Here is a 24,381-nt window from a genome sequence, read left to right on the forward strand (position 1 = left end):
GCTGTAGTTTTGAGCATTTTTTAAATTTCAAGTGGACTGGGTATTGTGTGTTAATCATAACCAGTCGAAATAGCAATAAACTTTTACGAATAGAAGAAAACGGAAAACGGGATCTTCTCCAAAAGGGCTAGAGCCTTTTAATGCTTAGGAAATCAAGAAAAGCGGTCTGAATCTTGTTTAGCATAGGAGATAGCGAGTCCCAAGCATTCAAGTGCGTGGATGTTTCTTGGCACTTTTGACACAAAAGAATATAGAAAAACCATACTTTCCTCGATGTTTCCAACCGAAAAAACGCTTCTCTAGAATTCCTAAAACATTTTTGAAGGGGATTCCTCGCCAAATATCCCCACCAACCCGCCAACGTCTATTGAAAAAAAAATCGCGATAAATAAACGAAAATAAAGTGTGCATACAAATTTTCTTGGGTTTCAACTTTCAATGCATGTAGCACGCTAGACAGTCATAGAACAACACATTCGGGAAAAAGAAGAATTTTGCATTTGCACGTGAATTTTCTTAAAACTAATAAAATGATTTATACAGATGGCACAAAAACTACTACTCATTTTTTTGAGTGCCAAAATCAATATTTACATTATTTACGATGGAGAATTGTGATTTGTGACCCACCTTCTAACAGAGACTACCATCCAGTCACCGGCCCATGGGGTGCTCAAGTACCGAGGTCAAAACCATGGATGCCAAGTTGGATCCATCATGCACAAGTTCCTGGGGGTCAAGGCAGCTTCAACCAACTCAGTAACACCCCTCTGCACCGACTGTGGCGGCTCCATGGCATTCTCCTCCTGAGTGCAGGAAAAGAAAAATACAATAATCGATAAAGAGGCTCACGAAGAAGTCAGTAATACCACAGAATGAGATATGAATAAAGCATCTGTTATATTCTAGCTCGAGTTTGAATGGGAAAAAGGAGGCAATGAAAAGAAAAAATGGGGAGGAAACCCCTTTTGTTCTGATGTTTGCATGTATTTAAGAAGGGAATGGGTGGAAGGAAATCACACATTCTATTCAAGCCCCACTTTTGTGTTGGGTGGAGCGCAGGACTCCCTTATAATAAAACCACAGGTTTCTTTGCTTTTCATCCCTTCCCTCACCTTAGGGAAACATACCCATTCTCCATTCCATTCCATTCCCACGTTTTCATCATTTTTTTACAAGAAATTCCCTAACATGGTGAAATCGGAGGCAGGGCCTTACCTCTTCAGAGAAAAACTGTGGGGCTATTCCATTAATCCGGCCAATTACATGCTCGACATTGGTAGTGACCTTCTGTTTAAATTCAATGGGGTTCGTACTACCCCCTCCAGAAATGGGGGCCAGGGGCATGCCAAGTGGTCTTCTCCAAGACCAAGAAAGTAGCTCATCCCGGAAAAACATAGCTAATTGATGCCATAGATGCTGACTTTGCTGCAACATGGCAAATGCGTGATCAAGTCAATAAACTTGGTTATTAATCAGTTTTTTTAACTATCATATTGACACATATTTCTCAGTAAAACTCACTTTAGGTGAAACCACAGCCTGTGCCGCAGCACACATAGCAGACACAATAAGGCCCTCTACTCCAAAATGGGAGAAGAATGCTTGCATATTCCTCGTTAGACGAAATGGCACGGGTTCATTGAATTCGATCATTCCATTTGCATCATATGCAGGATGAAAATCTGTTTGGAATATTTTCCCAGTGTTCTTAGCAAATAATATCTTGTTCGGGGACCTTCCTCCAATTTGTAGCATGAATGACATGAAACTTGAGAGTGCCAATTGGATGGCAAATTGCTTTTTAAAAGCCCACATATGGTTTCCACTCAGCAGTGTCTTGTACATGTATTGGGAGAAAATGCTGTCAGTTACAAGAGTTCTTGTTATTTCAGTATAGGCTTGAAGACGGAGATCTAGAACAGCTTCTGGTGAGATTTGGCCAGATATAGCTTGGTTCAATTGCTCCTTGAAATAAGTGATGGGCTGATCTGCCTCTCGGTCATTCCTTGCACAGTGGTTCTCGTACACCTCAAGAAAGGTGCTGTACATCAAATCATCTTCTACCATGCGGACCTATTCATGCAGTGAGCAATTATTAGAATACATTGGCTTCAGCAATCGCCAACTGAATCAAGAAAAGGGACATGATTCTTGGTGGGACCACCTATTGGCACGTCCCGCAGTTTTGAACACATGTGAAGCTTAATTCTTTTATCATCTTGTCAAAGTTTATATTAATGGATCAAAAAATTAAAGGCAGAAGTAAAGGAAATCAGACTTCCACACAAGGAAAAGCTTATAACCTGAGACCAAACAGGAATAATAATTGGCGTGTGAATGCATATATGACGGCGTCTTGATTCCTTGTGCTTATCAAACATTTGGTTCATCACCCGGAAAAGCTGCAATATGCGCTCATCACTCCTAGCATTGGGGGTCAAAGATGTCTGGACAATAAAATGACGTTGAGAGCCATCAGAGCCAATTAAGGTCAGACGCCGGAAACTACTTCCGTGTCTTCGCACAATTGGAATATCAGCTCCAACCCTGTCCAACTTCACTGTATGATCGGGTGCAATTTCCTGTATGGTGCAGTGTTTTCATAAGAACAGCAAAGAAGACACCGACGAAAAATATGATACATGAGCCAACTTCAAGCATTAAAAGGCTCTTCTTTTTAAGAAAATCAATCATATAGAACCAAAATATGCAAATTACTGGTTTAACTTACCTGATCACTAAAATACTGTCCTGGAACCTCAACATCAACCACATGGAAGTCACGCAGAACCCTGCTTTCCTCCTCCAGCTTCAAGACAGCTGGAAACCTGTCCTCAACATTACTTTGGAGAACGTTTTTCCAATGTTTCAATCGTTCAGTCAGATCAGAAAGGGTGGCTGGGAAAGTAGCTGTGCTTTCTGGATCAAGATCACGTTCAAAATCCTGCTTGTACTCTCTCACAAAATCAACGTGCTTATTCACTGCATCTGCTGAGAAGCAAGCCCTACAAACACCAGAGAGCTCCTTCTTGAGAGATTGGGGAACCTCTGCAGTAGTGGCAGTAGGGTACTTGTAACAGCGGTGGAGCAGTGCGTTAACCACTGCAAGAAGTCTCTCCTCTGGCAGAGTTACAAACCTCGAACCAATTTCAGTGAGCAGAACCTGCAAAAAAAATGGAAAGTTTAGTTTATAGCAATGGTAAAGTAGTATATAGTTCAGAATATGACTCGCACACAACTCTCCACATAATTTCTTTTTTCCAATATTAATCAATAAGCATGTGACGAACTGTGGTAACCAATCAAGATATTTCCCACGCCTTTTCTCAATCTATTTCTCTAGATGAGGGTACACTAAATGAAATTCAATTTTCTGAAAACATATCTGAGCAGTTTGACTTGAAAATTATGAGCCGCAAGGCACGAGGAAATCACTTCTTCAACTTAAAAAGTCTAATGTGGAAATCATAACCTCAAGTTCACTGGCCAAATTAGTGTGCTTGCTTCTGAGACCCTCCATTATATCCTTTGCAGCATCAAAAGCACTAGCCGCAGAAGCTACCAAACCTAAAGCACCATTACGCCTTAATGCATTCTGACCGCCTTCATTGATTGTTGAAGCACTTTGGTGCAAAGCTTGGTCATTTCCTGCATGCACACTGCTCTCTGCGCCAGGCTGTTCAGGTTCTTGCCCATGAGAGCTTCCACCATCATGAGATCCGATTCCACCACCGGATTGAGCACCATGACCCTGTATTCTCGCATTTCCATCAGCCAAGCCAAGAGAACCAGCACCAGTGCTAGAGACACCTTGCTGCAATCTTTGCTGGGCCAATGCCAGTCTACTTAGTTCAGACTTATTTGCAACATCACGTCGTTCAAGCAAATATGTGCGCAGCCAGTAATACAGAGCCTGAGATTTTATTGCAAGAGAATCTCAAGATTACCATCATAATGAAGTATTGTACCGAATCAATTTGCAAAACACAAATAGAAAGAATTTACCTGTGGATATACAGTGGCAATTTTAAGCAGAACAAGTTTGCAATGAGGAGCCTCTGTCCTCTGCAGGGAAAGCAAGAGTTGCGGAATCCAAGAAAGCCAAACCCAGTGGGGTATTTGGTCCAAGTACTTGTCAAATGACCTGCCCACAGGCTCATTGGGAGTATCAAAGCTGAGAAGATACAGAACACGAGCAAGATGGCTTCTTGAGTTAGATACACCAAACTTGATACCTTGAAGAAAGCAGCTGACACCATATTCTAACCAAATCTCGTCATTGGTTTCTTTATAAACCTATAAGTATCAGACAGCAGTTCAGTATTGAAAACAACACATCAATAACATTAATGGCATCAAAAGCGGAAGAAAATGTATACCATGTCACAATAATTTCCCCAGCTTATCCATCCTTTTGGCAAATTTTTGAAAAGGCTGATTGCATTAGAATATGCAACATTAGCACCTTCAGAGTCGTTTATCTTCAACAAAAAATCGCCCTTAAGGCGAAAAATCTCTGCTTTGCTTTTCACGGGAAAATATTCCAAGTTAGTGCTATTAATCAGATTAAGGCCATTGCTAAGCTCCCCCTTCATTTCCAGAAGAGCCTTCGCTTGTTCTCTTATCTTAACAAAGGCCTCCTGCAAATACGCAATAGAAAACTGATGAGACACTTACATCTGCTATCCCTCCTCAAGACCAAAGAGATTTGATGTCCAGAAGAGGAGGTAATATAGGGAAGAAAACTATTAACCAACTGCTTTAAAGTTGACAAACAGAGATGCAAGCTCAGGAGGAAAGAAAACTCCATGCTCAATTCTCATTGAGGAGGTTCAAGATAACCACCAGACATGTCTAGACATAGTTAAAAGTTACCAGAAAATCCACCCAAATGATGAAAGCAAACAACCGCCTAAACAATTACATCTGGGTGGCAAAGCAAGATTTCATTATCCATAGAATAAAATCAATTGGACAGTCTTAACTTAAATGGCCAAAACTTCTGAAAAACGGGACCAGCAAATGACAAATACATGCACTCATGGAAAGGATCTGAAATACGGGGCAAACAGGATACAGTTCTTTCTACCTTTCCTGATGTGACAAAAATATTTGTTATAGTTTCTATTACCTGCACTTCCATGGTTGAATGGCCATACATCTTTTCAAGTATCGTCACACAAACATCAAAAAGGCCTTGCTTACGAGCAATGTGAGCAAGCCTATTGACATTCCATGCTTTGTCACGATAACCAAGGTGATGAAGCTGTGTATTTGTGATGCTCAAATCCTTGAATGCATCAATGACAGCATTATACATTTCATTTCTCCACTGGAGCAAATCACACCAAACAGACATATTATCCCATTCATTGGGAGTTCTCAGTCTCCAAGTCTCAAGGATGTCCTTGAGATCAGCATAAAGATTTCCATGCACACCAACGGAACCACCAGAAGGTTTGTTACCACTTGCAATGTCCACAAGGACTTTAGCTGATTCTTGAACTTCAACTAGCTGCTGGAATTGCTGCAAAAGAGGAATCCTGGCATGAACAGACATTTCAGGCAACTGCCACCATTGTTCTAAAGCAAGATCAACACCTTTCCCCACTATGTTTTCAGCATCCCCCACACCATTTGTGTTTCTATCATGAAGAGCAAAAAATGCTTGAATCAAACGAAGTTTTGGAGTTTCTTCTACTTGAGCCTTTGGAATTACATGATCCTTCATATATGCCCAATCGGGCAACTTCCAAAGACTGTCAAGAAGTATTTCATAATTCTCAACACTCTTTCCAAAGTCCACCAATGCATCCCACTGACTAAGTTGACTAGCACAATACAGCCATTGCTCTTCCCAAAGACACATCTCAGCCTTTGGTACTGTGTTATTATATGTTCCTTGAGTTGCCTTAACCATGGCTTGATAAAAGAGACTTTGAGCACGCTGCCAGTAACCATGTTGAACTAGAGAAAGCCCAGCCCTGGTTTCTGCAGTGATTGATCTTTTCTTCCACAACCCACACCTCATATCTTCTTCATTAAGCAAGCGATAAAGCTCAGCCAGAGACTCGGAGCACTTCGTATCATTCATGAACAACATGACGTGACTTTCCAGCAACGCCAATGCGATGTACCATGCATTGTAAGTCTTTCCAATATATTTAATCAGCTCACTAGGCATCCGAGGTTGAGGGTGGCTTAACTGAAGCCCTTCTAGGAGTGCTTGCACAACATTTGGCCTGCTGGCTTGTTGCTTTTTATGATAATCTTTTGATAGGAGAGTAATCATTGGTTTAGCAAGTGCTACCTGCTCTTCCTTGTTTAAGGTCACCCAGACAATGGGAAATACTAAAACCCACAAATGGTATGCAACATTAGCGTCTGTATGAGCCAACTCTCTCAATGGAACAACAAGATCTGCCACCTAAAAGAGGGGAGTCAAACATCAAATTCAGAGATGACGACTGATCTACATTAAGTAACTAAGAATCTAACTTCTAACATGCTTGTCAAGACAGCTTACCAACAGCAACCATCACAACAATAAAATGGACTTTGACATACTTACACCAAGAATCAAACAAATTGAGTTACAAACATTTATCTAGTATCTTTAAAAAGACCAAGAAATGAATGATTTGGCAATATATAAGAAACTTGAACCTACAACACAAAGATGGTACATTTACAGTTAAATGTTGCTATCTTATCTGAGACAGTAAGTGCACCCTGCAGACAAAAGCAATGCGACAAGTGTAGACTACAAAATAACCATAGTTCACTTCTAATAACCCAAAAGAGATATCTAATCCTTAAAGTTTGAAACAGTGTGTGGCCCTCAACTGCACAAAGGTAAATGGAGTTACCTTAAGTTTGCTCATCTCGTTAAGAAACTGCGAATGCTTATAAACAAGGGCATCAAATGTGAGAGGAGCATCCTCAGGGACTTCTGGAACATCAGCAATCTGATCCTGCATCCCAGAACAATCTGGAAGAGGACCTGAAGCCAAAAGTGGTGGCACCCTAGCTGAGTTTGGAGCTAGTGTAATAGGTTTATCCTCAACTAAGATTGCTAGAAGAAGGTCAAGGCCTTGTTTGAGCCAGAAGACATCACTCAAAGCTTCCCAGTCCTGAATTTGGATAATGTACTGAAGCCTTGTGAACAATGTTTTCCCAAGAGATTCATGATAAAGTGAAAAGAATTTCATCCTAATTTCGGGATTTCTTGCGCGTAAACCAAGCATGAATTGCCTTTCCACTTTTTGAAACACTTCTTGACGGTGGGGCAGGGAATATCTGGAAGCCAATCAAAATATTCTGTTAAAATCATGGTGAGTATAATATAAGTAGACTAAAAGTATATTGCTTACTTATTTGAATCAGCACAAATTCCATAAAGAAGCTGTAGATATTTCCTATCCCACTCTTCTAGAGCACTAGAGGAGAAGTTTTGCTTATCAACTTGCGAAAGCTTCTGAAGAAAAGAAACTATTTCCTTCGGAGCGAGAAAAGAACTTGGCATGAGTGATGAGCCTGGCTTGCTGAAGTCATCGTCAATCCACCCTTTTATAACATCAAGAATGCAGAGAAGCACACTACACTCAGTACCTTTCTCTGAGAGCAAGGCATTCAAGATCTGAGTTATGGATCGTTTGCACTCGGGAACAAGCATGACCCTCTCACTGATAAGTTTCAAAACAGAATTTAGATTAGAGATGACTACTCCAACATCAGCACCTTGACGAGAAGAAGTGACTGCAGAATCAGGATCGGTTCTCTGGCCCTGGATATGGATGGTAGCTTGCTTAATGTAATTCAACATATGAGTAAAGTAAAACATGTCAAGTAAAAATCACAGTTAATGTTATAATATCCAATAAACATAAAGATCCTAGTGTATGAGAATTACGAGAATTACAAGGCATTCAACTTTGGACTAGCAAATAAGAACTTGGAGAAACCCCAAGAGCAGAATGGACAACTATGACACAAACATCAAGTGGGATTAATAATAACCAAACTTAATAAACATAATCACCATGACAAAGCGCATCATACATGCGTCTGACACATCAAAACCAACCTAGTCTGCACATTAGGCAGACAGCCTCAGACTGGCAACAATGTTGGCCATGGATCCAAAAATCAACATCTTCAGAGTTTCCAAGAGAAAACAAGTATCTAATAATTAACAATGGTCAAAGTCTGATGTCATTTGAAGATTGAAAAACAAAATGAAGGTTCATAATTGACACCCAATTCCTAAGGAAATTTATCAGTGTAGAATCTGTTCTGAGAAAATATGATCACTGAAATCCCTTCTAACTACTCCATCTTTTGACCCTCAAAAACAAATCTGAAATACTCTGCACTACCCAAAGTGATGCGCATAAATTAAAATTGACATGATTAAGAATGCACTTAAAAAAACAGGCACGAAGAAAAAATGAACACAATGGACTATACTCAATATGGAAAAAAAAAAAAAAAAATTGCAGGGAAAGAAGCATGTAGGGGATAAATCAAAGAAAAAGTGACATATAAGAGGGACACAATACATAATAAAAAGATTCGACAACTTTCCAACCACTGCCATATAACTGAATAATCTTTGCAAAACAAGAAAACTCAAAAGTTATGTTTGGCTAAAAATACATTAAAAGGGGGAAGAGGAAGAGGGGGGGAGGGGGGGGGGGGGGGGGGGGGGAGGGGTGATTAAGAAAATAAGGGCATACTTGTCTCAGATGAGAGCCAGCTGATGATCCCATATCTCGTGCCAGGCGCTGAAGAATACGAACCAAGATGTTAGGGTCAACTATGTTCTTCTGTACCTCTGCCAAGGTTTTAATGACAAGTAGCACAAAGCTAATTGAACTAGCAGTGCTATCTTCATTAGATGCTTGAGGAGCTGTGATAGCATTAATGTGCTTCTGTATCAGCTCATCAACCTTCTGGTACAATTGTTTAACATCTTGTGGCGTAGCGGCTGCTTCTAGGGGAAAAGCAACAAAGACCATCTTCAACAGGGAGCACAATGACATTCCAGCATCTAACATTTTGTGCTTGAAACAGGGTTCAAGAATCTACAAAAAAAAAAAAAAACCATAGACGAATATGAAAATTTTGGTCATTAGACCCATCAGTTAAAAGAAAGGGATCAGGGGCATACTTGAGAAATCTGATTGATGTTGTTTCTAATGAACAAATGAGGCTGCTTCTCCAAAACCTTGTTCATTACATCTAAGCCCTGTGCAAGAGCAGTGGAAGGGTCCTTTGACTGAGATGGTTGAATACTGCTCAGCAGCTTTTCTAAATAATTGAATTTGACATTGGTCGTAGGCCACACTTCTAAGGCTTGTGAAAGTAGCTCTAAAGCTTGTTTGTACATTATACTTGCTTCCTTGTCCTTAGGCTCAATCACCAACGCAACCTGTTCTCAAAAAGATAAGTAAACGCTGTAAACCAAACATCAGAATGATTAAAACATCACAACATTTAGACAGATCAATGCAGGCAGAAATGTCATAAAATTATGTTAAACTCAGATTTATTCAAGATGAAAGACATGGCACTTGGGCAACAAAAGAAAGTTGTCCAGTGCAAAGATGGTAACTCTTTCTAGTAAGTGCATTCTCAACTTAGGCATTTCTGGAAACTGTCTTTTAAGATACATCGTATACAGGTCAGACATGGGCTGCATCTCTGTCTACATGTATATCGTGGGATATGAGGGGATTGGATGGATTGTTTATCTGTTAGTGAGATGGACTTTTTAAATCAATTGGAGTTACATGTGAAGTACTAAACTGACAATATAACAAAGTCAAGAACCAAATGAAAATAGATTATAGTAAAAATTTACAAATTGGGCAACAGTGCAAAGAAAGTTGCAAACAAGCAGAGCATCAACAGGTTAGACAGCCTTAAATTCTAAATCTATGAGGTTTCAAAACCCAAAAGCAGGAACTTCAATGAAACTGTAATCTGGCATCATCAGTCAATCTAATTCATAGATGAACAAGCTAAAGAAAGCCTCACCCTGATAAGAAAATTGATAACCATTTCTTCCATAGCAGCATTTGGCTTGAATTCTGCATCAGGTTGGCTAGCAGAACCAGGGGTTTCAATGTTAGGAATTGATGATGCACCACCGGGTGACATTACACACAGGGACTGAAGACCAGGCTCAACTTTTACTCGCTTGGTTGAATCTTCAGGGAAATTAGACCCATCCACTGAACGCTTAGGATCAGCAGCAGCAGAACCAGGATTAAATGCGTCACTGCTCTGACCGGTTACATCGCTATCAGTTACTACTTTCATTTCATTTTGCCTTTGCCTTTCCCAAGCAACCACCAATCCAGCAAGTTCAATGGCAAGACGCCTGTTTTCTGCTGTGGTGTTATATGGCAATCCAAGGCGATTGACTGAATTCACCATCTGCGGTACAAATTGTGCTCTGCAGCTGTAGAAGAGATCTGAATGGCGAACAATGAGCTGGAAAATGTGAATCAAATTGGGAATTGAGTGACCCTCCTCAACCAGAATTTTTTTTGTGTACCGTATCCAAATTGGCATACGAGAATCCCCCAGAGGCAACCTTCGAGGTAGTGCTGGCATTAGTATATCAAGGGCCTGCTTGACTAGCATTTTGTTTTCTGGTTGGCAAGTTCTAAGAAGTGCTACAAAAACCTGCAGTTTCAAATCTGGGTCAGATTACCATTTCATTGCATTATTATAACATATAAAAACAAAAAAGCATGAGGCGCCCCTAAGTACACAGAAAGTATATAAGAAATCCAAAGCAAACCCACAAAAGAAACCTGATAAACTCAATAAACCCTAATCCTTCAAACTAACACCCCAAAGCGATACCCACAAACCAAAAGTCCTCAAGAGTCAAGATCCACACGAAGCGCTACTACACCAGAGTCTTGCCCTTCCTTTGCTGAGAGGACGCGCCACAAAGCTTTCTAAATTTTGAAGCTCCCTTCTACCTCTAGTCATAGGATGCGCCGGTACCGCCTCCCGAAGAAAATCCTCATCCTCATCATAACCCATCACCCATTCCAATGGCATTGGGGGGGGGGGGGGGGGGGGGACACCCAATGGGCAAGAATACTCACCATCCTCCTCCCCATCCCAACCCTCATCTCCCTGGTCCCACACAACATTCTCCCCAGAAGGACCAAAACCAACTGGCCACTACTGAGATTGGATCAAACCAGTCAACCTGTCTTCTTCCTTGTCAACAACTGGAGATGCTGAGGAACACCCACCCAATGCCTGAAAAACTGTACCATCCAGAAACGAGGAAGGAGACCCCGAACCAGCGCACACCTGATGCGAGGGGCTCAGGCCCAGGAATCCCTGCGAAAGAAAGCCCATCGCTGGAGAGGAGACAGGAGCCCACGCTTTATATGTATTTTGTGTGCAACAAATGTCGGCACATGTTTAAGCACACATGCGTTTCATATGTGACCATAGGCAACAAAGTAGAAACCCAACTATTCCAGATTTTGCAGACGGCTAAAAAGATGACAAATCATACACATAAACTCAGAGATGGAACCCAACCAACGGTCCAAACCCCCTCCCAAAGAAAAAGGTATAATTCCAGTACTCCAATTCTCACTATTAACATACAGCATCAGACAAGATAGATTCAGACAGAAAAATAACTGATTGATGCCAACCTAGGTAAATTATAAAATCAGATAAATAAATTGCACTAACAAATTGCATTATATCATTTTGATATAACAAATGAAGTCTATACTACAATACCTGGAGGATAATTTTTTCTGGGGCCTGATAGGCCTCCAAGAAGTGGCAAACATTCACAAATGCCCACTGCTTACTGGCACTATCTTCACGTTTGAGATGATTCCAGCCAAACTTGATCAGCTCTTTCCTATGATGGACAAGGTCATTCTGGAGATACTTAAGAAGCAGTGTGGCCAGCTGCAAAAGTTCTATTCTCAAAGGCTCATCATACTCGGCAGAAACCTAGCAAAGAGGTCCATAATATTTGAGATATATTAATTAAAAAAAGAACTACCATTAAATCATTGGTTTTAAATGATTAAACATTGCAATTTTAGTTAGTTATAAACAGAATTGACAAGTAGATTCGCAAAAAACAAAAAAATTGAGGATGAAGTCAAGAAAGCACCTCTTCTGGAGGATCAAGAAGTTTGTCGACAATTATTTTTATAATAGCAGGGTCAACAACCTCCCAACTTTGGCCATTTTGGAAGGCGTGAGCGAGCATTGGGAGAATAAGCATTTGCATTACAACCACCAAATGATCATGACCAAGTTGTTTTGATTGAAAAAGGTTCAAAAAGTGCAACAGAAGCGCCTTTTTCATGTTGGGCGGATAACCTTCTGCAACCTGAAAGAATGCTGATTGGTCACACTAATAAATGATCACATGAATAATTAAAATATGACAGAGAACTCTTATCAGATCCAAGAATTAAAGTACCTCAATGATATAAAACTCCTTCAGAAAGGTATAATCAATGCGAGTATGGAACAGGAAGATGGAAAGTATATCAAAAAGAACATTGACTTCTGTTTTGTCATGTCTTAAATAATTCAGGAAGCATTTGACAAGCCATTTGCTTTCTTTCACCTGCATTTCAGCAATTGTGATGAAAACATGTCTCAGAGTCACTAGTTAACAGAAAAACAAAAAACTTTACATGGAAAATCCACATAGAAAACTGAAAAAGGTACATACTCAATAATGAGACAAGTAAAGGAGAATTGAATAATTATTATCAGTGGCAAAAGAGCAGAAATTTCATGACTTGAGCAAAACGAACTAAACTCACTTGCACTAAATTCAGCTCCTGTTCATTATGCAAACGAGATATTCTTGCAGGTGACTTCCAAACAAGTACCAAGGTATCAAAGACAGGACGGTTATTCTGTAACCAGCTAGGTATCAATTTGACCAATGTTTTGATAAGTGCAAGTCCCTGAAAATAAGAATCTGAAGTTGCACTAGAGGGGGCAGATGCTGGAATAGAAGTATCAGGTAGAGGAGTAACAAGGCCTTCGTTGCCTAATATTGCAGCAGGGGTACTTGAAGTTCCTGGAGTCATAGCTGCATCAGATTTTGGTGCAAATTCTGGGAACGCATTTCGCAGTATCTCCTGTGGTGACTTTGCGAGTTCATCTCTCAATGGCTGGCCAGCATCTGATCGGATTATATACATAAACCTAAATTTTACAGAGGAAAGAAGTTAATATCTGATCTATAATAAAATCAGAAAATCAACTTATTCATCCCTGTACAACTTACCGCCTGAAGTATTTTGGTTCACTTAATCGATTGAGAAAATATTCAACAGCAGATGTTGCATATCGATTTAAAAATTTAGTTAGTGGAAGACGATATGGACTGTTAATCTCACTGTACACTTGTCCTGGCGGTAGTGCTCCTTCCAATTCAATTGTCAAGGTTACAAGTTCATCAAGAAACTTCGATGCAGCCGCAGGAAGCAGGTGAAAAAGCTCAATAATAGCTGCAGGGAACAGAGAGATCGACATGATATCATCAGTACAAACAAGTATGAGTTTATGTAGGTGTCTACCAACTCTTTACCATAACAGATGAAATCTAGATGCATTACCTGCTGCAATTTTTGGTTCTTCACCTGCCTTCCATGACTTTTGACTTTGTGCAAGCTTTTCTGGCTCCAACCATTTCTTAAGGTGCTCTAACAACTTGCCACCCAAGGTAACATTAAACCAATTCGACAAAAGCTCAAGCAGGCGGGCCAGGCCTTGCAGAAGAGGCATGCTGAGGTTCTTGGTATGAGCCAAGTTGACTAAAATAGGCCTGAGGCTGCTCTGCAGAAGTTCTTTGGGCATCCTTTGCTGATTAATAACCTAAATGACAATGAAAAATGGCTTGAGAAAATTCTAAAACATTCCCAATGGAAGCATGCCAAGCATGCACCACGCACACTATATTAAAACAAAGAATTCAAAAAAATTAAGATAAACTTTTGTCTGTCAACTTACAGTCCAACAACAAACATCATATTGATTTTACTGCAAATGGATATACTATAGCAGATGATCAAGACCAAATGGTCAAGTACACAAATAAGTTTAAAAGGAATTTCTAATCGGAACCAAAAGATCAAGGATATACTCCACTAGAAAACGCATTTTACGCTGATCATAATTTAAAGCCACACATATATCATCAGCAAGATAACAAGGAAAAATAAATCAACCAATATGATAGATGCTCAACAAAACCTGTCGCAAGCCCTCTTTCGCAACAGCAACAATTTCGGGCGTCCGACATGTCAATGACTTGAAAAACATGGAAATAATCTTTGCACGCAATTCAGAATGATTTGGAGTTTTAAAATCTGCCCATGCCATCGTTGTACACAGTAGCTCAATGCAAGCTGTTCGGAGTTTATTTAATGATGTGGCCACTTTTGGATTCATGAACTTCACAACCCAGACAGTTTCATCAGCCTCAGCTATTGACAACGCTTCTTGCAGAAAATTAACTAATTCTGGAGTCAACTTGAGAAGAGGTGGCCTCAAGGCCAGGCAGAAATTCAAAGCTGTAACTGTCCCAACCTAAATGCCATCCAATCAAATGAGAGAAGCAAATTGATAAATTTCTAAAAATGACCATTAGAAACAAAGTTTACCTGTTGTTCAACAGTTCTTGATCGTAGAGGCCGCATTATAAGAGGCTGAAGCAAAGGTTGATATAAAGGCTCAAGTAATTCAGATACCTCACTACCAGTCCTATTAGCCAAAAGTGACAAACATGACTGCACATTCTTTCGCACAATAACAGATGCATTGGGGTTGAACAACTCTGAAGCAAGAAATTCAACCACTCCTTGAAAGCTTTGCTTGCGCGGTTCACTGTTTGCTTCATCAACGTTATTCACTACACGAAGAACCTGCGTAAGCACCTGACTTGTCTCTTCCTGCTCTTTGCTAGCATAAATAGGAAGCCTTTTAAGAACATATACCAGCCCGCGCACAATTCTTACTTGGAAAAGGCATAAAATCTCAACAGTAACCTTTCCAACCAAAGCACCAAGTCCCATAACACCTCCCATTTGTGCTTGCCATGTACTTCCGTAGCAACAATGCAAAAGGCGAGGTAAAAGCTGCTCAAAGACAGGAATTCGAACACTTGGGGGTGGTGAATATACAGGATTCATAGAGGGACTAGAGACAATCATTGGTGTCCCTGGACCTCTTGACATCACCAGATCAGCATGTTTTGAGCGAGCAAGGAACAGAAGTGTTTCAGCAAAGACATTCAAAGCATTAAGAGCAGCTTTGGCATGGAGCCTGTTTTCATCTGCTAGCACATCAACTAAAGCATCTAAAAATATAAGAGGGTCCAACTCTTTCAAGTTCAAACAAGTACCAGTCTTTGACCTGGAACTAACATTAACATTTGATGAAAGCACAGAACCCCCAAGTGCAGTAGTTGCAATCGAAGCATTTGATGAGGAATCGATATGAAATATCATTGCAAAATGGCGGCAAACATTGGAAACAAAATCATCTTTAGGATCATGAAGATCCGGTTCTGCATCAGCAGCAATAATGGTCATTAATAGAATCTTGAAAACAGATTTCTCAGCCAAAAGTTGGGTCTTCGTCTTTACGCCCAAGTCCGCCTGCATTAGTGCATCATTTAACATCACAATGCCAGTAGATTTTAAAATAACATAATGATACCCAATCTTTTGAGTATAAAATAAATAGATATGAGAGAAGAAAGGACAACTCGGAGAACATACATCCAAAGATAGTAAATCCAAATAAACATGACAGTAATGCACCTTGAGAGAGACTGTAAAGTATTAGTAACTTCAACCACAAAAAGGACAAAACTATAAGAATGCATCCAATACTAGAGCAAAACAAGGGCACTATGGGTCAATTGCATTTACCACAATGAGTAACCACCACCAAATAGCAAACAAATCATGTAGGGATCATAACTCAAACGTGTAGTACACTGCTTTTTGAATAATGAAAGACTAGTCAGAAAAGTAACTATTCAGTTCCCAAATGTACCCAAATTTAGATTTTTTAAAACCAGATCAGTACCTTTTTTGGTCCAAACACAATTTTTTTTTTAATGAAAAATAATTTATTAGAAGAAGAAGCAAAGCACTCGGACACAAAAAGTATATAAGAGATGCAGCCAGCGGTGTTGGAAATCTAAAAAAGTCCACAATCAGATTATTACAATTGAACTTCCTGAAATTTAAAGATCTAATTGAAGCACAACCTTATGCAGATGGCAACCATAATGACACCCAATAACAGGATGGCAACTATTAGAAAAATTAATTGATCAATTGGATGTTTCACTCTAACACCAGTATTCTCCAAAGAAAACTCCTACAATTCAAAATACACTCAATGTGATATGAATAAATAAAACACAACACAATATGAATAAATAAAACACAATTATTACAGAACAAAAAAAATAGGATGCAAAAAGGTTTTACAGAACTAAAAGACTAGATTTCAGCAACTTATGAAGCATCATAATAACAAAAAATTAACCTTTATATCGGATGCTTCAGACCTCCGCCAAGATGAATCAACTGCAGAGACTAACAAAGTCGACAATTGCTTGGCTGTATATTCTTCAGAAGTAATGTTTCCTGGCAAATTAAGCTGAGATGATAAGCAAACACGAAGGAATTTTAGAGCCTGCTTTCGGTAGAAAGAATCCATGGCACCATTTTTATGCACTGCAGCAGCTACACCAAGATTTATGCATCGATCCAATGGCACCAAAAAAGGTGTAGAAGGCTCAAATGTAAGAATCAAGCGCAGCCCATGCTCTGGATTATCCTTGCACTCAAGTGCAAGGGGCTCTTTGAGAAAGCGTCTGTTACGACCACCTAACTTGCCGAGGAGTTGCAATGCTTTTGCACCCCAAGGATAGGATGCAGGCCTCAAGTGAGACCATAAGGCTAAAATCACCTCAGACATAACATTCGCCATACTAGGTTCTAGAAAGTCAGGATTTAAACTATCTACCCAAAATTCAAGCGTTCTTAAACCTAAACTGACAAGTTCATCGCTTCCTTTAAGACACAAAACAAGAGGCTTCATAAGACGAGGAAGGTATGGTAACAACGAGCTTAAGCGTGCAGGCAAGGTCAAGCACAACTCTAACAGAAGGTCCCTCATATCTTCTCCAGTTGGGCCCTCAAGCATGGTTAATAGCATATTTAGGCACGGTTGTAACGTAGGAATCAAGTCTCGCAATAGAAGTTCAAATTTGCATCCTGCAAGCGCCCGGAACATTATGCGAAGAAGTTGCATATAACCAAGAGGCCTTTCAACTTCAGTAGCATTTTTCATGCAAACTTCCATTATAACAGGCACATGAGGTTGCAAAATACGTTCGAAATCTGAAGGTGCTTTAGTAACAGAACCAAATATAAATTGAAATAGACGCAAAACCAATTTTGCTGCAGGGGAGTCTGGATGCTTCAAAACATCGAGTTTACTGCTTACAAGGAAATTAACCAAAACATCAGCAAATGGCCGGTATACTTTAGGGGCTTGTAGAAGGGTTGAAAATATATGGACCAGTTGAGTGTTGCAAATCATGCACTCAAAAAGCTCTGGCATACACAACGAGAACATGTCCATAAGATCTCGAGGTTCCATGATAGCCAAAATCTGTGAGAAGAGATGAAGCATTTCCCTTTCCTCCTCCTTTTCCTTGAAGAGCGCTAAGCAATGCACACCACTCTTTAAAACACCGGAAGCTTTCCATACCTAACAAAAATAATTAAGTCAGAACAAGTTAATCATGCCAAGAGATCTACTATGGATTTTGGCATCTGATGAGTAGTACCTCATCTTCTCTCAACCCTTTAAATGCTTGAGGTACAGGTGAATTTGATGGTGGCGAAACAAGCACCTGTGGATGATTTCAATGTTGGAAGGCGAAACTTTAACCATTAGAAACATTATATGAGATAACAAATGTCAACCTTACACAGCAGGAACTACTAAATTTGATAATAAAAAAACCTGTGATCGGGGCAAATGTGCATGAGTGATGCTCCATATGATGGTCTTCATTCCTGATAATGTATACAGCCATTAACAATATTTTTACGAAAATAATAAAAATAAAAAAAAAGTCCAAGGGCATTTTTGCCGTAATGTAAGCAAATCAAAATTTGCAAGCAGGAAGTTAAGAATCAACTGAGAGAAAATGAAGAATCAAGATTCCTGATTCTCTAAGACCATTCATCAATATGTATTACATAAAAGAACGAAGGAAATTAATAGAAGAGGATCAATTACCCATGACCAACGTCTTTATCAGATTCTTACAATCATTGACTTCCTTGGAATGTTCCACAGGGGCCTGCACACTCAAAACTGCCTGCAAGCAAATTATATGTCAAAATTAAAGGGAGGAATGATGGATATTTAATTGATTAATTTCCCAATCATTTGCATAAGACAATAAATAAAACCCCATGTTGCTTCAATATCTCCAAACAAAAATAAGTTGCTTCCAGCTAGAGTTGGTAATTTTTTACACGATCCATGAACCTAACATGAACTTAGATAGAGGGTTAGGGTTGAGAGGTCTTACCCGTTTAAATAAATGGGTCAAGTTAGGATTAACCTATATAGTCTTATACCTATGCCTTGACACGATTCAAAACCGACACTCGACATTTAGAACTATCAATTTTTTACAGGACTCATGAACCTTATACGAATTTAATACGAAATTAGCGAGTTAGATTTGAGGAATCTGATCCATTTAATTAGATGGGTCGGGTAAGGGTTGACCTATATAGTCTTATATGGATTCTCAACACGATTCGAATACAATACGCGAACACGAGTTGTTAGTTATACTTCCAGCTTGACGTCCTTACTTCAGCACACACACCACTATGAATCACAACAAGAATAATCTTGAGAACAAAGATCTTAGAAAACTATTACCCAGTGTTGGACCCACCAAAGCAAGGTAAACATCGGGCATCGAGCTACTCATACGGTAACTTGGAAGCGCATACATACAAACTATAAGGTGTATCAAAGAAAGCTAAAGCAAGAAAATTAGACAGGTGTCCCAAGCAACTCCAAATGATAAAACAATTACAAAGTGTTAAGACAACTAAATTCTCAAAGAAAAGTTATCAAAACAACCTGTACAGGGAGTTCAAGTTTTGATCTCAAGGTCGCACGATCTTTTCCCTCCTCACCTTCCTCCAACAGCTATCAAGAAACACGGAAGCACGTAAATATTAACAAGCAAGCAACACAAATCTAATAATAAATGAAGAGAATAAACAGTTGAACAGGCTAGTATCCTAGAACATGTTTTAAGGTACAAAATTAAAGTATCCTACCAACACCAAAACATAATAGTGATTGAGGAAAATGAGAGAGAGCTAGCACAAATATTTCAGATTCACAAACAAGCCCACAACAAGAAAAAAAAAATAAAGAAAGGAAATTCTAATTATGAATATGCATCCTTTCTTTAGCATTGCTTTAAGACTAAAATCTACAAGGGGAATGCCAGAGAATGAAACAGGAGAACAAGTCAAATTCCAACCTCTAAAAATTAAATTTTAATCTGAAAGTCCTAAAAGTTATGACGTAACACAAGACGGGAATCCATCAAAGCTTTTTCCAGTAGAACATTGCCGCAAATGTTTCACTCCCAAGAAAAATATTTCCAGAAAAGTACCCTCAACTCTGTAGTCACCCTAATGAATCCGAAGTAATACAGCAATAAATCAAGGTAATTTTCATACATCAAATGGAAAATGGTTCAGCAAACAGGGATTACCTGTGGAATGGTACGCTTAAAAGTACTAAATTTTCCAACAAAAGCATCTAAAATACGCCCCTACAGGGAAAAAAAACGTGGTTAAGGCATTCCTCAAAAGAAAGATACACAACCACAAAATACAGTAGTTCAGGACAATTTAGCATATAGGTCATATCGTAACTCATACCAACAGAATCCGTGCTTCATCCATAGATGGTTGGTCGATACCTTTCTCAAATATTGGCTCCACCTAAAATTCCCACAAAAATCATTACAAAAAATGAGTCACTCATATCATACCACATATAAAGATCTGTATTTATATAAGCTAGATCAAAAAGAAAATAGAATACAAAACTGTTAAAACTCTCTAGAAAGAACAGAGTTAGCATATGCACCAGATTCAACATCAACCTAGCACAAGTAGTATGAATGCTGAGCGACAATGACGCATCATGCATGTTACTTGAGAACAAATAAATGATCCGTGATAGCTGCAGAATCATAAAAATTTGTCAGCAAATAGAATGAGAGTTTGGAATGACAGTATACGATAGCAATTCTGTCAAAAAAACATTACAGAAACAAATACAAATAAACTAAGGGCAATAGATCACCATATATTTTTGACAAAATATCTATGGGGACTACATAGGAAAACATGTATAGAGGTAAAATGGAGTTTAGGAAGATAAAATTGGAAACTACCTAAAATAGTTGAAACAAAAAATGCGCCCAAACACTGCCACTATGCAAATTTGAACATTGCATTAACCATTACAGAGTACTAATTGAACAAAAACACACCTGATTGGAAATGAGGATAGAAGCAGTGCAATTAACTCAAACATCTCAAAAAAGCAGTACCTGAGACAGGGAAAGGTCCCCTCGAACATGATGAACAATCTCTGCCAGTAGACTATAAGCCAATGGTCGCAACGTCTCAAAGCATGCCCGACCAGTTCCAACCAGAACCCTAAAAGTCCCGAATAAAAGGGTCAATAAAACCAATTGTTCAACTTCAACAAAGTAGTCAAAAATAAAACTACTCCATCTCTCTCAGATTGTTGGTCCCATTTAAGAGAACCAACTTTTTAGGGGATATCAGTTAATATACTATCTTTCAAATGAAAATGGGCTATTAATTTTTTTTTTCATTATCAAACAAAGTAAATAATAAGTTAGAAAAGTTACTTAAATTTTGTCCATTCACTTTTCAAAGTAGACAATATTTTTAGACATTCAAAAATGGAATAGAGGATCAATGACACGGAAGAAATGAAGACTATTTAGCTATAGCAGTGCATAAAAATCATGGTCAGTCAAAAGAAATGTATTGATCAGCAACTCAAGTGTTTACAGGTATAAAAATATCAGATGAGTAGAATAGGAAGTTAAAATTTGACAGAATCACTGAAACTTTAACCATTAATGGAAGATTATACAAGCAAAGTTTGCTTGTATCAAAAATAGCCACAAACATTTACACGCCAGTGGGTGTCATTGTGCACAAACAAATGAGCCAAGAAAATAAAAACTGAAAAACAATCAATCCATGCACAGACACAAAATCAGTAGTCCCAAAGAGTACATATTTTGAAGTTTCTTCTTGTAAGATTTAAGACTAATAATAAATTGCATAGCCTAATGGTTTACTTATCAAAAAAAATAGATTTAAGACTAGAATAATGGGTGGGAGTTTATGATCCTAACTAACATATGTGCTATCCCTAAGGAATTACAAACCCAAAACAGCATCTATATTTAAGGTTTCCACTCGTGTAATTTTAGGTTTGTGGTCATGACCAAAATATGTGGAGTCCCTAAGGCAAACTAAAAGAGTGTCAGTCAGCATTTAAGGTTTCTATTTGAACAATTTTACCTCGCTAAAGAAAAAAAAAAAAAAAAAAAAGAAAAAGAAAAAAAGAACCATACTCTTCTCAAATCCCTTTTATTATTGGTCATTTACTGGTTTGGTTTCTTGTAAAATGAAGAAAAAATAATCTGTAGGTCATTAGGTTATTAAGATTTTAAGCAGTTACATACTAATCTTTTTAAGATAATACTTTGTCCATGTCGAAATTATTGTGGTGTCTCCCCAAGATCTGCCCCAATCAACAAGACAATACAACTTTCTATATCAAGATTTATGACAGTTTAGAGTCCTTGGGAGAGAAGGGAAAAAAAGGTCACCATATTACCTCTCTTCCAATAGCGTGTCAATCAAAGGAAATAAACCCCTCTTGAAATCCGTTCCAAGAACATGTTTTAAGGCTACCAACAACTCCTGCATCCAACATATATAACTTTTTATGACTAATGAAATAAAAAGATCCAAAAAGAGAAGACAACTAGAATGGAATGAATGTTCACCTTTCTAATGGTCACAGAATCTGAACAAGTAACGAGTAAATTGACAATGCTTTTGCATATGCTTTCTTCATGTGGCCTGATATAATCAGCGAAGCTCTTCAACAGGTAAGTTAAAAAAGAAACTGTCTGCAGCAGCAGAGATTTAAGATTAGTAAACAGTCAATGTAGGACTTGGGGAAAAACAAATGAATAAAAATACAGCTACAGTCATGCTTTTCGCGATTTTATGTTAAACCTTTTGATAGCATTCCACAAACAACCACTTCTAAATCATGAAAGTTCCTTCCCAAAAGGGCATAAAAGAGATCCTCACTCTCAAGTCAAAAACAGTATATTTCTACCATGTCAAATTCAGAAGCAGAGAATCACATCCTAAAAGTAATACAAATCTTATGGCAGGAAAAAAATTTACATATCGAGACCACAATCAGTATCGATGTTTAAACAACTATTGCTAAAATTTCACTCAGTGAACTGTTTTAACGTATAAATACCATTAACAACAAGCGCATACCTTAACCTGCGCTCCCTTCAGCTCAATGAAATGTGTCTTCAGATGGGGAGGAACCTTTTCTGGGCCCGGGACCGATATAGCAGCAACCATCAATGGCAACAAGTGAGGAATATTCGTCTGAACAAGCCGACTATACAACTGAAACAGAAACATCACCACCAACGGACTCTCTGTAACTATCTTGAACGAGCGCGTACTCGGGTTGAGCTGCCCCGTCCCGGCCGACCCCAAATTCGTCAAACCTTGATCCGAAGCCGAAGACGTATCCATAGGCTTCACATCTTCCCCACCTGCCGTCCCATTTTCGAAAAAATGGCTAACAGTGAGCTTAAAGTTCTGGTAAATCTTGCAAACGAAGTCCAAAAAGGGTTGAACCTCGGTCTCTACAGTTGGCCTGAAGTTCCTGAGGAGGTCGAAGATTATGCGGATACAAATCAAGCCGTTCTCTTCGTTGTCGGTGGTGAGCACCTGCATAGCGACTTTCAGGAGTTCCTGCACGAAGGGGCGGAGGACCTCGCTGTGAGGCAGGCGGTTGAGGATCTCCACCACGATGTTGCGGAGCTTGTGCTCGGGCGTATCCGCGTACTGAGGCTTCGTAATCTGCAAGAGAATCACCGAGAACGCCCTGAAGTAGCATTTCAGAAAGTTCAAGTACTCTGGCGTGTGCGCGATTTCGAGGCTGTCACGTATCTCCATCGCCATCTGAAGCCTCTGCTGAATCGCTGTTGCAGAAAAAATAAACAATAAAATCATAAACAAAAATACTCACAAACACTGAGAACTCGCAACGGCGAGAGCGAATGATAGAGGGAGTACAGATATCGGGCTCGACGAGATTCCGAGAGTGCAGCTCAAAATTCTGAATAGGACTCATGTTGACGGAGTAGAAAAACCCTAACTCCGTTCAAAATCAACGACTCGGACTGAATTTCGAATTCCCGGAGCTTCTAGGGTTTCAGTGCAAGTGCTTCTTCACGCTGAGCTCTCGGAAACCGGTGATTCGTTGAGTCTGAGATTTGAGGAAGGGGATTAGAGAGACTGTAACAGTGAGAGTGAATTGGTTAGGGGCTGAGAAAAGTTAGGGGTTAGATATGATCGTCAGGAAATGCTCTATGAGCTAACTATACAATCGCACCTCCTCTCCTTTTCCCTCGCTTTTTTTTTCCTCTCCCCTCATGTGTCTCAGACTCTCAGGCCCTCGACGAGCAGCAAATTGGGGTGGTGAATTGATTCGTAGTGGCACGGAAGGTGCTCTTTATAGTCATGGTTTTGCCTCCTCGCTGGGTCCAGGCTGTCGGCCCATGGGCCGGTATCTACTGGGCCGACGCAACGCTAACACTACAATGGGTAAATGAGTGGACATATATAAGGATAGCTTTTATATGGGTTTAAGTTTGAAGTTTGATCGATATATATATATATCTATGGTGATATAGATTCCCAAATATATAATTGGCAAACAAGTGGGCATCTAAATGGCCTGTAGAACGGCATTAGTTCCGTTCGTTTATGCTTTTTGAATTGAGTTTTTATTTATTTATTTATTTTTTATTTTTATTTTTATATCAACTAATGTGATGTATTTTAAATGAATTTTCATATTAATTACTAAAAGAAAAAAAAAAAA

The 24,381-nt window shown here is 39.1% G+C and overlaps 1 protein-coding gene across 1 annotated transcript; it reads right to left on the bottom strand.

Moving 5' to 3' along the window:
- Positions 1–475: 475 nt before the first annotated feature.
- LOC132170362 (uncharacterized) lies at positions 476–23,964 on the bottom strand. Its single transcript, XM_059581315.2, has 35 exons — positions 23,571–23,964; positions 22,755–23,476; positions 22,241–22,366; positions 22,069–22,154; positions 20,735–20,843; positions 20,266–20,361; positions 20,055–20,117; positions 19,886–19,945; positions 19,237–19,305; positions 18,370–18,451; positions 18,091–18,143; positions 17,912–17,977; positions 16,600–17,832; positions 14,700–15,695; positions 14,290–14,625; positions 13,653–13,911; positions 13,322–13,544; positions 12,849–13,239; positions 12,497–12,646; positions 12,182–12,403; positions 11,794–12,015; positions 10,045–10,698; positions 9,176–9,436; positions 8,742–9,089; positions 7,377–7,789; positions 6,873–7,302; positions 5,135–6,430; positions 4,383–4,643; positions 4,009–4,299; positions 3,476–3,916; positions 2,735–3,166; positions 2,307–2,585; positions 1,525–2,076; positions 1,219–1,428; positions 476–806 (listed from the first exon to the last, which is right to left on the bottom strand). The coding sequence occupies exons 1-35, from the start codon at positions 23,626–23,628 to the stop codon at positions 687–689; spliced, it is 11,610 nt and encodes a 3,869-aa protein (XP_059437298.2). The 5' UTR covers positions 23,629–23,964; the 3' UTR covers positions 476–686.
- Between the last annotated feature and the right edge of the window lie 417 nt (positions 23,965–24,381).

The sequence above is a fragment of the Corylus avellana genome, chromosome 1 (assembly GCF_965113065.1).
Source record: "Corylus avellana chromosome 1, dhCorAvel1.hap1.2, whole genome shotgun sequence".
Lineage (NCBI taxonomy): Eukaryota > Viridiplantae > Streptophyta > Magnoliopsida > Fagales > Betulaceae > Corylus > Corylus avellana.